The sequence below is a fragment of the Pomacea canaliculata genome, linkage group LG2 (assembly GCF_003073045.1).
Source record: "Pomacea canaliculata isolate SZHN2017 linkage group LG2, ASM307304v1, whole genome shotgun sequence".
In the NCBI taxonomy this organism is placed as follows: Eukaryota; Metazoa; Mollusca; class Gastropoda; order Architaenioglossa; family Ampullariidae; genus Pomacea; species Pomacea canaliculata.
The window spans coordinates 38512751-38524097 of record NC_037591.1 but is presented as its reverse complement, the minus strand read 5'-3'; the positions used below and the strand labels follow the sequence as shown (position 1 = coordinate 38524097).

Here is an 11347-nt window from a genome sequence, read left to right as displayed (position 1 = left end):
TGCTCGCCGCAGAAACAGCGGGATATGAACACCGCCCTCAGAAACGAAGCGTTCGGGTCTCGCCTGCCCACTATCGAGTTTTCCATCTCCTTCGCCGAAGAGCTGACAAAATGGCAGCGCCGCGAAAACATATCATCACCTAGTCGAATAGCGCTAAATGGCGAGTCCCCGCCTGCCATCATCCCTGTAAGTGGTTTATGCAAGCAATAAGACGATAGATGGCCCTTCCGGCCGTCATCACGCAGCCCTGGAGCACTTGGTCCTACGTTACCAGCGAGACCATAAAGTCAAACTTCAGCCCTTCCTCCGGCTGGACAAGGAGGGCTGAGATGATGGCAGTCTGCGACTGGTGAGCCACTTGGTACATTTGCGTGACTGATGGCTGGCCTATTATTTCGGCATTCTAATTTGGTAGACTTTTAAAAATAATATTAAAAAAATAAAGCTCTTCCACCTTGAGTCCTAGATGCTTCAGAGTGGAATCCTTGCAATAATCAGCCGAATATTTATACTGATTTACCAGAAAGATGAAATTTTCGGATAAAAGATTACTCATAAGCTACAAATGAAATGCATTCATTGTTTACACAAGTTTTGATGACGAATTACACATTGTCCGAATGAATGAGTGGAAATCCGGATAATAGATTCAGCCAGTTAATTATAGAACATTAAATGCAATTCCACAGAAAATGAGAAATCAATTCAAGTATAATGATTTCATGGAAATATAAACAAATATTTGTTTACGAAGTTATTTACAGCAGCTTCTTGTAGAAGAAGATGTACACTGAGGTTGTCATGACTACACAGGACGCGAAGTTGTCATATGAACAGAAAGTCGTCAGAAGTACGTCACATGTGAATGACGTGTGCGAGTGCCATGACGTCAGCAGTGACCTTGAGCGCAATGTCACGCCTGGCGCTGTCTTCACGTCTGCTGCTCATCAACACACGTCGTCTGATGGCGGAAACTTCCATTCTCGTTGCTAAGCAGCCTGCATCGGCTGTGAACGACAGCAGACGACGAGATGAGCTCACCAGCCGGGACGACGAGTAAAAAGAAAGAAAGTAAGAGGTATTCTTAATGAGGGTTGTTCTGAGAGCAGAGGGGGAGAAAGGAAGGGATGGAGGGGACAGGGAATAAAAGGAGAAAGAAAGGTGACAGGCAGTGGACGTCCTGGGATGGAAGTGTGCGACTCTGTATGCATGCACGGTCGTTTATGTGTGTTCGTGTACGTGAATGTGAGCTAATTTATTCACGGATGCTTCTGAAAAGATTCGTGTCGTCTTCCTGACTGCAGCGGGGATTTCACCCAATCTTAGGATTGGTTCGTTCTGCATCAACGACTTCAAAGTTCGCGAAGAGCCCAATCAGGGGTTCGCCTCCAACGTGTTGTTTGAGGTAAAGGCTTTCCTGTCTTGATTAGTCGAAGCAGTCTGCTTTCATTATCATACCCATTCCCTCCTCCTCCTCCTCCTCCTCCTCCTCATCATCATCATCATCATCATCATCATCATCAATCATCATCATGTGATTTTCAGCCGAATTTACAGTTCATATGTGTGACTAAACAAACAACAAATAATAAATATAATTATGACTACACTTATCCATTCAAGCACAGACAATAAGCAAAACAAAAAAAAAAAAACAACAATCACGTGCAGCCTCGTGCAATTTATGTGACGTCGAGTACCTTTGATCTTTAAGTGAGACACGTCAACAGCCGATGCGTGTCTGTCCACAGATGCTGAGACGCTTTGATCTCCTCCTGCTCATGGAGGCGAGGGCGGACAACAGTCGGACAAACATCGACAAGCTCATCCGACGTCTGGACATGTGAGGCAGGAGTACCTCAGCCTCATCTGCAACAAAAATTATATTGAGGCTTGGCTTTAAATTAACTTCTGTCTTTAAGCATTTCTTTTCATTTCAAATAGATGCTTGAAAATTTCTGCTTCGGAGATGTGGTCTGCACTTGTTGAATCTCGATATCTAACTTCAAATCATTCCCTGAATCTCATCTCCCAGAAGTGAAATAAAGACAGGAAATAGGAGAGAAAGTAAAAGCGATGTTCGTGGAAGAGAATTGTTTAATCTTATAGCTCAAGAAACAAAACTCAGCTTCTTAAATAATTGCTCCTCACGTTAACATTCCAGTTAATCTCCTAAAACTCAAAGAGAAGCCTTAAAATCACAACAGGTGGTTAATGAAACATGTACTTAACAGTTACTTAACAGTAACAAATATCAGCATGCAAAACAAAATTAATAAACCTTTGAAAGACGCTATCTGTGTCTGTGTTTTGTTTGTTTGTTTGTTTGTTTGTTTGTTTGTTTGTTTGTTTGTTTGTTTGTTTGTGTGTCTTCTTTCCATTGAATTCAGATTAGACAAAGACGGTCTATTCGATTTCGAAGAAGATGAAGCAGTATGTATTTTACATGGCCGCGAGCACTTACTGCTTTTTCTACAGGTAACACCATTTTTTATCCTCATAATGTCCAAGCCTAATTAATTTCTGGATCCCATTGTCTAATTAGTTAGAGACAAAGTATTAATAATGATTATTGTAGCAAATATTTTTGGCCACTTTAACTTCTTCAGTGGATGATGACTCGGGTTTTTACTTACATTTTGGGAAAAAAAAATTCTGTGTTGAGGGAAGCGTTCTTTGTGAAATGGTAGACTTTTAAGAAAAGGGAAATGTGAACATGTCAAGACTTTTTACTCATGAACTGATTTTCCTTCTCTTTGGCCTTTGACTGTCATCTGCCTCTCCAACCAGAGTAAGTCGGTTGACCGTGCTGGACACAATGTATCCAACAGAAAACGAATTAATCGAGAACTGGGAAGAGAAACAGAAAAGGAGAAGTAAAGAGGAGAATGCCTCTGCGTCACATAAACCTTCTGAGCTATCAGTGAGAGGAGACAACTCGTCGGAAGCAGGCAAAAGAGTACCCTCGATCGTAGTGGAGAAAAACAAGGCTTGTTGCGCTGGTGAGAAAGGGACTGAGAAAATGCTATCTCCTGATAAGAAAGACTATAGTCGGTCACTTTCTGATCACAACGTGACTAGAAAGCCTGCTGGAGGACAAGCTAACCTGTCGTCTTCAGGCAGCCCCATGAAAATTGAATCTTTGGTAATGGAATCCTTGTTATCGACGAGTTCTTCTCATGAATCTGACGTATTTTCCTTGACAACTTTACACTCGGTTGTGTCTCCTGAGAAGGAGGAGGACCCTGATATAGTTAAGGACATAAGATTTGGGGCTCAAAGAGCGCATAGCCTTGCCAAATCTGTCCTCGAGTTCATCCCTAAAAAAGGGGGAAAATCCGACAAAGGCGGGAACGAAGGCGGGAACGAAGGCGGGAAAGAAGGCGAGAAAGAAGGCGGGAACGAAGGCGAGAACGAAGGCGAGAACGAAGGCGAGAACGAAGGCGAGAACGAGGGAGCAGGTGAGGACGATGAGAACGCTAACCAGTCTATGAATTTAGAGACCCAGAAGAGCTCGTCGGACTCTGGAGACTACAAGAAGGGCGTGGAGGGGGGCAGAGAAAATACTATCAAGTATCTTCATGATGTCATGTCCGAGGAGTGGACAAATCCTGACGGAGGTCTGGCCTGCAACGTCAGCGGCAATACCTCTCCCACCTCATACTCTTCTCTAGAAGGACAAGGAACGCATGAGAGTCTCACGCAGGACAGTCCAGCAATAGATCAACTGCAAGCTGCGACTGATGAGTCCTTCTCGACCAACATGACCAGCTATCCGCCTGCTTACTCCTGCTCGAGCATCAGACTTGCCCGCGAGGTGAGAAAGGAGACCTTGCCCATGTTTGTAATCTTCAAGGGCGAGCCCGCTCCAAGAATGGTGGAGGAACCCAGATTCAATGCCGTCGGTGAGTCTGTCCTCCCCATCACGGTTGAGTTTCCCAGGCGAAAGGGGGACTGCACGACCGTCCATTTTACTGACAGCGGACAGGAGCAGAGCGCCACTCGGGTTGGTGAATCCAACGCGCCGTGGGCTGATGCCAATGAAGCCTCTAATGCCGTGGCGAGCGGCTCCATGGTCTTTGATCAGGAGCTTGCAGTGCACAAGTGCGTCCACATGGCTTTCCAGTCGTCCAGATGCCACACAAGAGGAGGACGCCAGTTTCCTGAAGTCGTCGGACCACAGAAAATCCATCTCCGAGAATAATGTTGAGCTGGAGAAGGTGTCACCTGTCGGTGAGTTTGGAGAAGGAAGAGAATCATCCTAGACAAACAAATGAAGGCGAACCACCTACCTCGTGGCAAGGAAAGAATAAGTGACATCATGGACGTACAGAAGGTTCTCGAGACGCCTGAGTTCGTCTCATCGGCTGATGGAGCGTCATTATTAACCCCGACCGATGAAGTCACGTGGCTGTATGGGACTGGTGACGTCGCGTCGTTTTCAGATGATGTCCTGTCGCTTGACCAAGCTGTGGAAATCATCTCGCTATCTCGAGATGACGAAGTCCCAGGACCGGCTAATGTACATAGAGCCTCTGAACCCATGGCGGGCAGCTCCATGTCTCCTGATCAGAACGAACCAGTGCCTTGCAATCGGAAGATGCGTCACTGGGAAGAAGCGGAAAAGGGAATCGGAGACCAACGAATGATGCGCGCAGAAGGGATGAGCGCGAGAAGAAACCTCCAATCGTCTTTTTACGGGAGCCGTTCGTTGTGCGGTTCAGCTGCCCCACTTCGGGTAAGAAATAGTTTGTGCTCTCTTCTTATGTAGATCAGGGATGAAGAAAGTCACGTTAAAATATTCAGCTAGCGACCTAGAATAAAATGTCAATCTAGACTCTAGACAGAGGCAGGATTGGACAAGCAGACGTTGCTGTTATAATAACAATAATAACAATAATAATAATAGTCCTCAAAGATGATTTCAATCGCTGCAGCCATCTCGGACTTCATTGCTGTAGCCTTACACACAAACCCTAAAGAACCCTACTTCGAGGACCTGCGTATCAACCAGCTCTATGACGCCATCAAAGACAAGTGGCATATTGTGGTACGTGGGTCTGGATGCATGCAGCTTTTAAGCCTTTGTCTCTACATGAAAAAACTCTTTACAGACATCGTCCAACTTGCCATTCATGATATTAATATGTATACAGTCATGCATATGAAAACTAGTATTGTTAGTAAGAATGCAATGGCGAGAACTGTCCTCTATATGTTACATGTCTTAATGTTTCACATTAATTAACATTATGGTCTGTGCGTGCATGTGAGTGAGAGAGAGACAGACAGAGATCCTTGAGCGGATTGTGTTTCTCTGTACTCATCTGGGATACAGTGATGGCCTCAAACGCCATTAATGGTCAATCACAACAAGTTGTTTCTACAAAGAGGTTCATCATTTCTCCTTGGTTTCAAACTCTGTAACCTTATTCCTCGTGTCATTCTGGGCATAGTCTAGAGAACAACCATGTTCCCTTGTTTTAGACCGTGCACAGTGCCATCCTAATCAGAAGTACTGTTGTTTCCAGGACGTGCTATACATGGGCGACATCCACGTGAATAAAATAACTCATCTGGAGCCTGACTGCTGGAGGCTGCTGGAGAAAAACTCCGAACATCTGTTTGTCAAAGTGGCCCAAGTGTTGTCTGATACTCTCAAAAATGTTATTTCTAACCGCAGTGATGAAAGGTAACGTGTTATCCCTTGTAGGCAGCAATTTTGGATAACTGCACTAAGAAGAAAGAATGAGGTAACTGTAGATGTGCATGGTGTTCCCTACACCAACAGTCCTATCTCTCAAATCCAGGACTTTTTGCAAAGAAATTTTCAAACGGTTAACGTCTAATATGATTTCGTGTAAGCATTTGACGCACAGGTAGACACTTATCATACACGCACTTGCAATGGCATAGCCTCAAAAGAACACGTCTTGTTTTCACAGAAGATATACTCTGATTTTACGGCATTCAGAGGTTTTTTGGTCTCATAGTCTCAGGTACGATCTTTGATATGGATGAAGCTGCGTAATACTAACGCGCGTAGCAAATAAAGTCATACGCGTAGGTTCCATTTGTTTCAGTTCCATGTAATCAAGAATTCAAGTGTTTCCTTTACAACATTTATACAAATACGTACATTCTGTTTCATACGTACACTATTCCGTTTATTTTTACCAAACAAGACGTTAGTTACGTCCTGTCAACTAGAAAGAAGCCAAACACGGTGACATGAAAAATGTATAATATATCGTCAAATATGTTTGCTAATGTTTCTCATTTTATTCTGATATATTACATTTCGCTTGTCCATCTCTGCGGGCTGTATGCAGCAACCGAAAACCAGTTTTACTTTATGTTTTTACTGGTAAGCAGGATGCTTTTGACAGGCAAAGCTTTGATCAGTTCTTTCTGCGAAGGTAGTGATTCCATCTTCTGGTACGACGATGTATTGGGCTTCCCTGAGGAAGAGGTAAGGTGCCTCCACATCAAGATTTTGAGAGAGAGAGAGATAGTGGTGAGAGAGAGAGAGTGGTGTGTGGGTGAGAGAGAGAGAGATGGTGGCTTGGTGGATTGGAAGTTTAGTGCGTGTGTGTGCGTGCGTCTGTCTGCTTCATTGACTGGCTTTCATTTGTTTCTTTTGACCTGTTTATTATATCTGTGCGTGTCCACGCATGTCGTGGAAGAAAGAAAAATAGAGTGCTTTGATGTTTTTGATTGGTGTCTTAAGACTTCATCACTTGCAGTACGCTGAGATCATGAGCAACCGTTTCCCCATGCAAATCCAGTTGTGGGGGGCAGGTAAGTGCAACGATAGTGTGCGCGAGAAAGGTGGGTCTGCATTTTGTTGCATGTCAATAGGGGAAACACTTTTTGTTCATCTTTTAGAATAGAAGCCAATTCACACAGGCAAATATCTGAAGGTAGCTAAATGTACGCACATGCGATGATAACATAGTGTGTTAGATACGTTCGCTATAGTATAAGTGTATAGTGTTTATTGTAGAATGTATAGATTAAGGAGAGGACAATGACCTAAAACTGATTTTAATGATGGTGTCTCTTCATCAGAAACGACTACAGCGTGTAGAAAGAGCGTTATTTATTTTAGTATTTATTTCCTGCTGAAATTGTAGTCATATGTCTAGATGCTGAACATCTGTGTGTGAGAGAGAGAGAGAACGAGTAAAAATATTGGAGGACTACAACCATGGCTCAGCAGCGTGCAAATAATTGTGACAAACAATTGACAAAAGTAGATAGCTCCTGTCTTTCCCAGGGTGACTAAAATGTGAGCTTTTTCCTTCCCTCCCTTTCTCCAGCGTTCCATCAATTTTCTCTTGCGTTGATGATGGTGGTGATGTTGACTCACCGGCCAGCTCACAAATTAACTCATTGGCCAGCTCCCTTGACTAAAAAGCTAGTGCACTGACTCGTAAGTCTTTCACTGAATACTGATGGGCTACCTGACTCCACTGGACAGCAAGCTGACAAACTGACTGACTGAAATTTACAGGTTAAACGTTACATGACTTACTCCCTGGCTAACTCCCTCTCCTCATCTACTAGTCATACTGGCATTAGAGAAGCTCACCTGACTCGCTGAGCAGTTCACTGGCTCAGTTGTCTTGTTCAGTTCTGCCTCCACAGATCAGCGGAGTAAGGGTGTACACAAGCCTAAAGGTGGAGCAGCTGACCATCGTCACCTCTAAGACCAGCATTGCCAAATTTCACCGGTCAAACGGCGGGACGATCGCTGGCTTCACCGTCACCATGCTAATGGGCGGGGGCTTGAAGCTGGTGGGTATCCACCTGAACACTTAATCTCAGAAGTACTCAGCAGCTCCGTCATTTTTATTTGTATGTGATTATATGTGCACTCGTACATTTTTGATAAAATAGTTAATAGCTCGCAACAATGACGAGCTGTTGAATAATAATAATAATGATGATGATGATGATGATGATTATGATGATGATGAATAATGAATAATGAATAATGAATAATAATAATGAATAATGAATCTTTACCATACACGGAGGTGAGCTCAATGCGCTTTAAAGATGTAAAGGACAGGAGGTGGTTAAGAGAAGGACAAAACAATCAGGAAAACATACAAACATACAAACACACCAAACAAACCGATCAGTTCTTGAAAGAATGTGTGCAGCTTTGAGAGAGATAAAGTGTATATAAGGATTCGAGTGAGAAAGGTGAAGGCAGTTGAATGAAAGGTGTGTGTCATGAACTAGAGAGACATATCTCTTATTATCCAGTTTCGCTGGTACGTGACTTCATTAAGAAACGTCCGCTGTCTTCCTATTTGATCTTCAGCAGTATGTAGTTTTCGATTTTGGTTGTGTGAAACGCCACAGTACCTCACCTTGTCCTAGAGTGATGAACACTTTTAATCAGGTGTTGTAGGTAACACCAGCGATGATGTGTCCACAAGTAGTCATTACGGTGTCTGTGTGTGTGTGTGCACGTAGGTCAAGGCCACGAAGACCAACGTCGTAGACGTGGAGAAGTGTCTCAACGAATTCCAGCTTGTGTTTCCAGACATCCTGAAAGCAGCACCATCAGCACAGTATCTGCTCTCCTAGCACCCCATCTTGTTCAATCAACTATCGTCAGTCCTCAGAAATCGCGGTGCAGGAAGCAACAAGGTGCTGTACTCAGTATCTGTGATGTTGTCTGTCAAGAAGCCTAACACCTGCTACGTGGTTGTCAACCGAGAAGTGAACTAAGCTATGCACTCACACACCCTCTCCCTCCTCTACTGACCATGCAAAGTAAGACTTGATTCGGGGAAACGATGCACGAAAACTCGTTGGTACGGCTCTGTAACTGTTCTGACTAGACACCCACGCTTATTTAAGTAAAAACACGAACTTTTGGCGTGGTCTTCCTCCTTCTTCTCCCATCCACATCATTACTTGTTTTTATCAGCACAGTCTCCTTGTTGTTTCCGAAAAGGAATGGTTCTAAATTTTATATCATATATATTGAGGAAAGAAAATGAAAAAGAAAAAAATGTGTTGTGTCATTCACTTGCTGTAATGTGCTGTGACAAACAACATAAATTGGGACGTATATATATAAATTAGTTTATCTATTGTTTGCAAAGCGTAGCTGGTACAATTCGGCTTGACATCTAAACGTTTGGCAGTTCCTTGCAAAATGTACAAATTATCACTTAATTTGACCAACCTCTTATGTCACGTTAAAAACTGAATGAAGTATCAATCTTTAAGCGCTGGAGGAGAACCTGGTAGCAGGGTCACACCACAGAAGTCTCAAACGGCCTTAAGACACTGGAGTTGGCTGTAGCCACGCTCAGAGGAGAGACTAAGGGGAAGCTACACCTACCCTGAATGAGAAATCGCTTTAAAAAACGTGGCTTACCTCCCTTGAAAAAGAAATCTCGAGTATGGTGAACTTGTACCGAAAGTTAGACATTAAAAGAAGCCAGTTAAGGGGAAACTAGAGAGAAAGAACGTTTCGTCGGTGATGTGCCATTCCTATTATCCCTTATCTTTTCTTTTAAGGGTATCATCATCGTCGTCGTTGTCGTCGTCGTCGTCGTCGTCGTCTCCGTCGCCCGCTGGTAAGGTCATATAGTTCTATCGGATTTATGTCGTCTGCAAAGCGTTAGGCTGCAAATCAGCTTTACCCCTATGGGAATGGAAGTGTGATAGTCGTTGAGGGTTTCACACATGATGTTCTCTAGAAAAATGTTGAACAGCACAGGCGATGATAATAATAATACATCCTGACGAATGCCTACTGACGTGTGAAAGAAAGCTATGTAATATTACCAATAGCAATGAGCACAGTGAGCTCATACACCGTGCTTCGATGACTTGGAAGAGATCTTCGATTTTGAATTTTCGCATTACATGCCAACGCCCATCGTGCCAGACTCAGTCGAAAGCCGATTGAAAGTTGTGATGGAGGTCCCGCTGATGATGAAGATACTTCGACCTTTATCAGGGTGCGACAGATCTGCTGAACTGCACTCATACCTGGTCTGAAGCCACCCTGTTCTTTTGCTAGCAGGTCCTCATCAGTGGTGATGATGAAACTATATTACTTTCATCGTAACTTTCCTTTGGTTGCTGATTAGATATTTTGCTCTGTAGTTCTAACATTATGTGCTGCTACCCTTTGTGTTTACCTTGGAAGGGGTATAACAAGTGACTGCGTCCATCTCCACACCCTTGGGCACAGAGAAGCAAAGGTCTTTATTATTTTCATTCCACATTGATAGAGATCTCACCTGAGACGTTGTCAACGTCAGAGAATTTTCCTCCTCTTTCTCTCTTTCCCCGTAGGACTGGTAGGTCTGCAGGTTGGCTGGTTCTAGTGTGTGTTGTGAAGGATGTTAGCGTCTGTCTTCATTTGGACAGTGTACAGGTCTTTGACGTACGCAAGAAAGAGACCTGCATTGGTCTATATAACCCTGAACGAGGTAAAAAGCAACATATCAACTTCAAAGAGAAATCTCCATGACCACTGGGAGCTTACAAACGTGGAGTGACCAAAAGTCACGTGACGATAACAGAGGCACGTACAGCACAGTGTATTATTGTAAACGAGCACAGTTGGTGTCCTCCACATTTTGTTTCCTTTTTTCGGTCATCGACAGTGGGCAGCGGGGGGTAGGGCGGGGCTGGGGGTGAGTAAAGAACTGAAAGATGTGACGTCACCATTAAACCTCTCGTGCAGCTCAGCACGTTCACACGCACCACACAAAATAAAGACATGTCTGAAGAAGTGATGGAAGATGGATACACCTTTGATACATCAGAACAGCGCCGCACTAAATGATCCTTGAAAACCTTTAATGTGCAAATCTTGGGGAAGAGATATAGTAAGCAGGTCACATTAAATATAATGTGAAGTTAAAGAGATAAAGACCTGTTATGTCAATGTAAGTAGATCAAGTCTGATTCCCCATCTAGTCACCACCACCACTACCACTACCACCACCACCATCACCCTTATCCATCTGCATTTCCTCTCCCAAATACACACGCTAAGAGCGCGTACACACGCAACGTACAAGTAAATAAACTCAGTGTTGTTATTCCAGCGTTGTAAATGTTAGAGTTGTCCGTCTTCAGACAAGTGTGTCCCTTCATTCTGAGAGCCAGCGAGTAACTCAGCATTTTACACAGCTGTCAATGAGTGTTTTATCTGTCATAGTAACCATCTACTGCTGATAAAGAGTTATGACCTCTTGACATGACCCACATAACCGTAAAAGCGCTTGAATTAATCTTTCTAGTAACCCTCAGTGGCACAACTGTATCATGGGAATAAATATTCATTAGGGAAAATGTA

General features: G+C 43.6%; 1 protein-coding gene across 2 annotated transcripts; it reads left to right on the top strand.

Annotated features, from left to right (window-relative positions):
- Positions 1-861: 861 nt before the first annotated feature.
- LOC112557940 lies at positions 862-9035 on the top strand. 2 transcript variants are annotated; one of them, XM_025228097.1, is made up of 11 exons: positions 876-1071; positions 1305-1405; positions 1752-1843; positions 2391-2478; positions 2791-4738; positions 4938-5050; positions 5532-5692; positions 6376-6472; positions 6747-6801; positions 7637-7800; positions 8491-9035. In XM_025228097.1, the coding sequence occupies exons 7-11, from the start codon at positions 5544-5546 to the stop codon at positions 8602-8604; spliced, it is 579 nt and encodes a 192-aa protein (XP_025083882.1). In that variant the 5' UTR covers positions 876-1071; positions 1305-1405; positions 1752-1843; positions 2391-2478; positions 2791-4738; positions 4938-5050; positions 5532-5543; the 3' UTR covers positions 8605-9035. The 2 variants fall into 2 exon arrangements, 1 of the variants encoding a protein (XP_025083882.1); XR_003098029.1 differs by lacking the exons at positions 5532-5692; positions 6376-6472; positions 6747-6801; positions 7637-7800; positions 8491-9035 and having other exon boundaries at positions 862-1071; positions 4938-5056.
- Positions 9036-11347: the final 2312 nt, after the last annotated feature.

What these genes read in the sequence shown, in the direction of transcription:
- LOC112557940 (XM_025228097.1), top strand. Translation starts at nt 5,544, where the DNA reads ATGGGCGACATCCACGTGAATAAAATAACTCATCTGGAGCCTGACTGC. An exon ending in TCTAACCGCAGTGATGAAAG is followed by an intron (nt 5,693 to 6,375) that starts GTAACGTGTTAT and finishes ACTGGTAAGCAG; the next exon opens with GATGCTTTTGACAGGCAAAG. An exon ending in AATCCAGTTGTGGGGGGCAG is followed by an intron (nt 6,802 to 7,636) that starts GTAAGTGCAACG and finishes TGTCTTGTTCAG; the next exon opens with TTCTGCCTCCACAGATCAGC.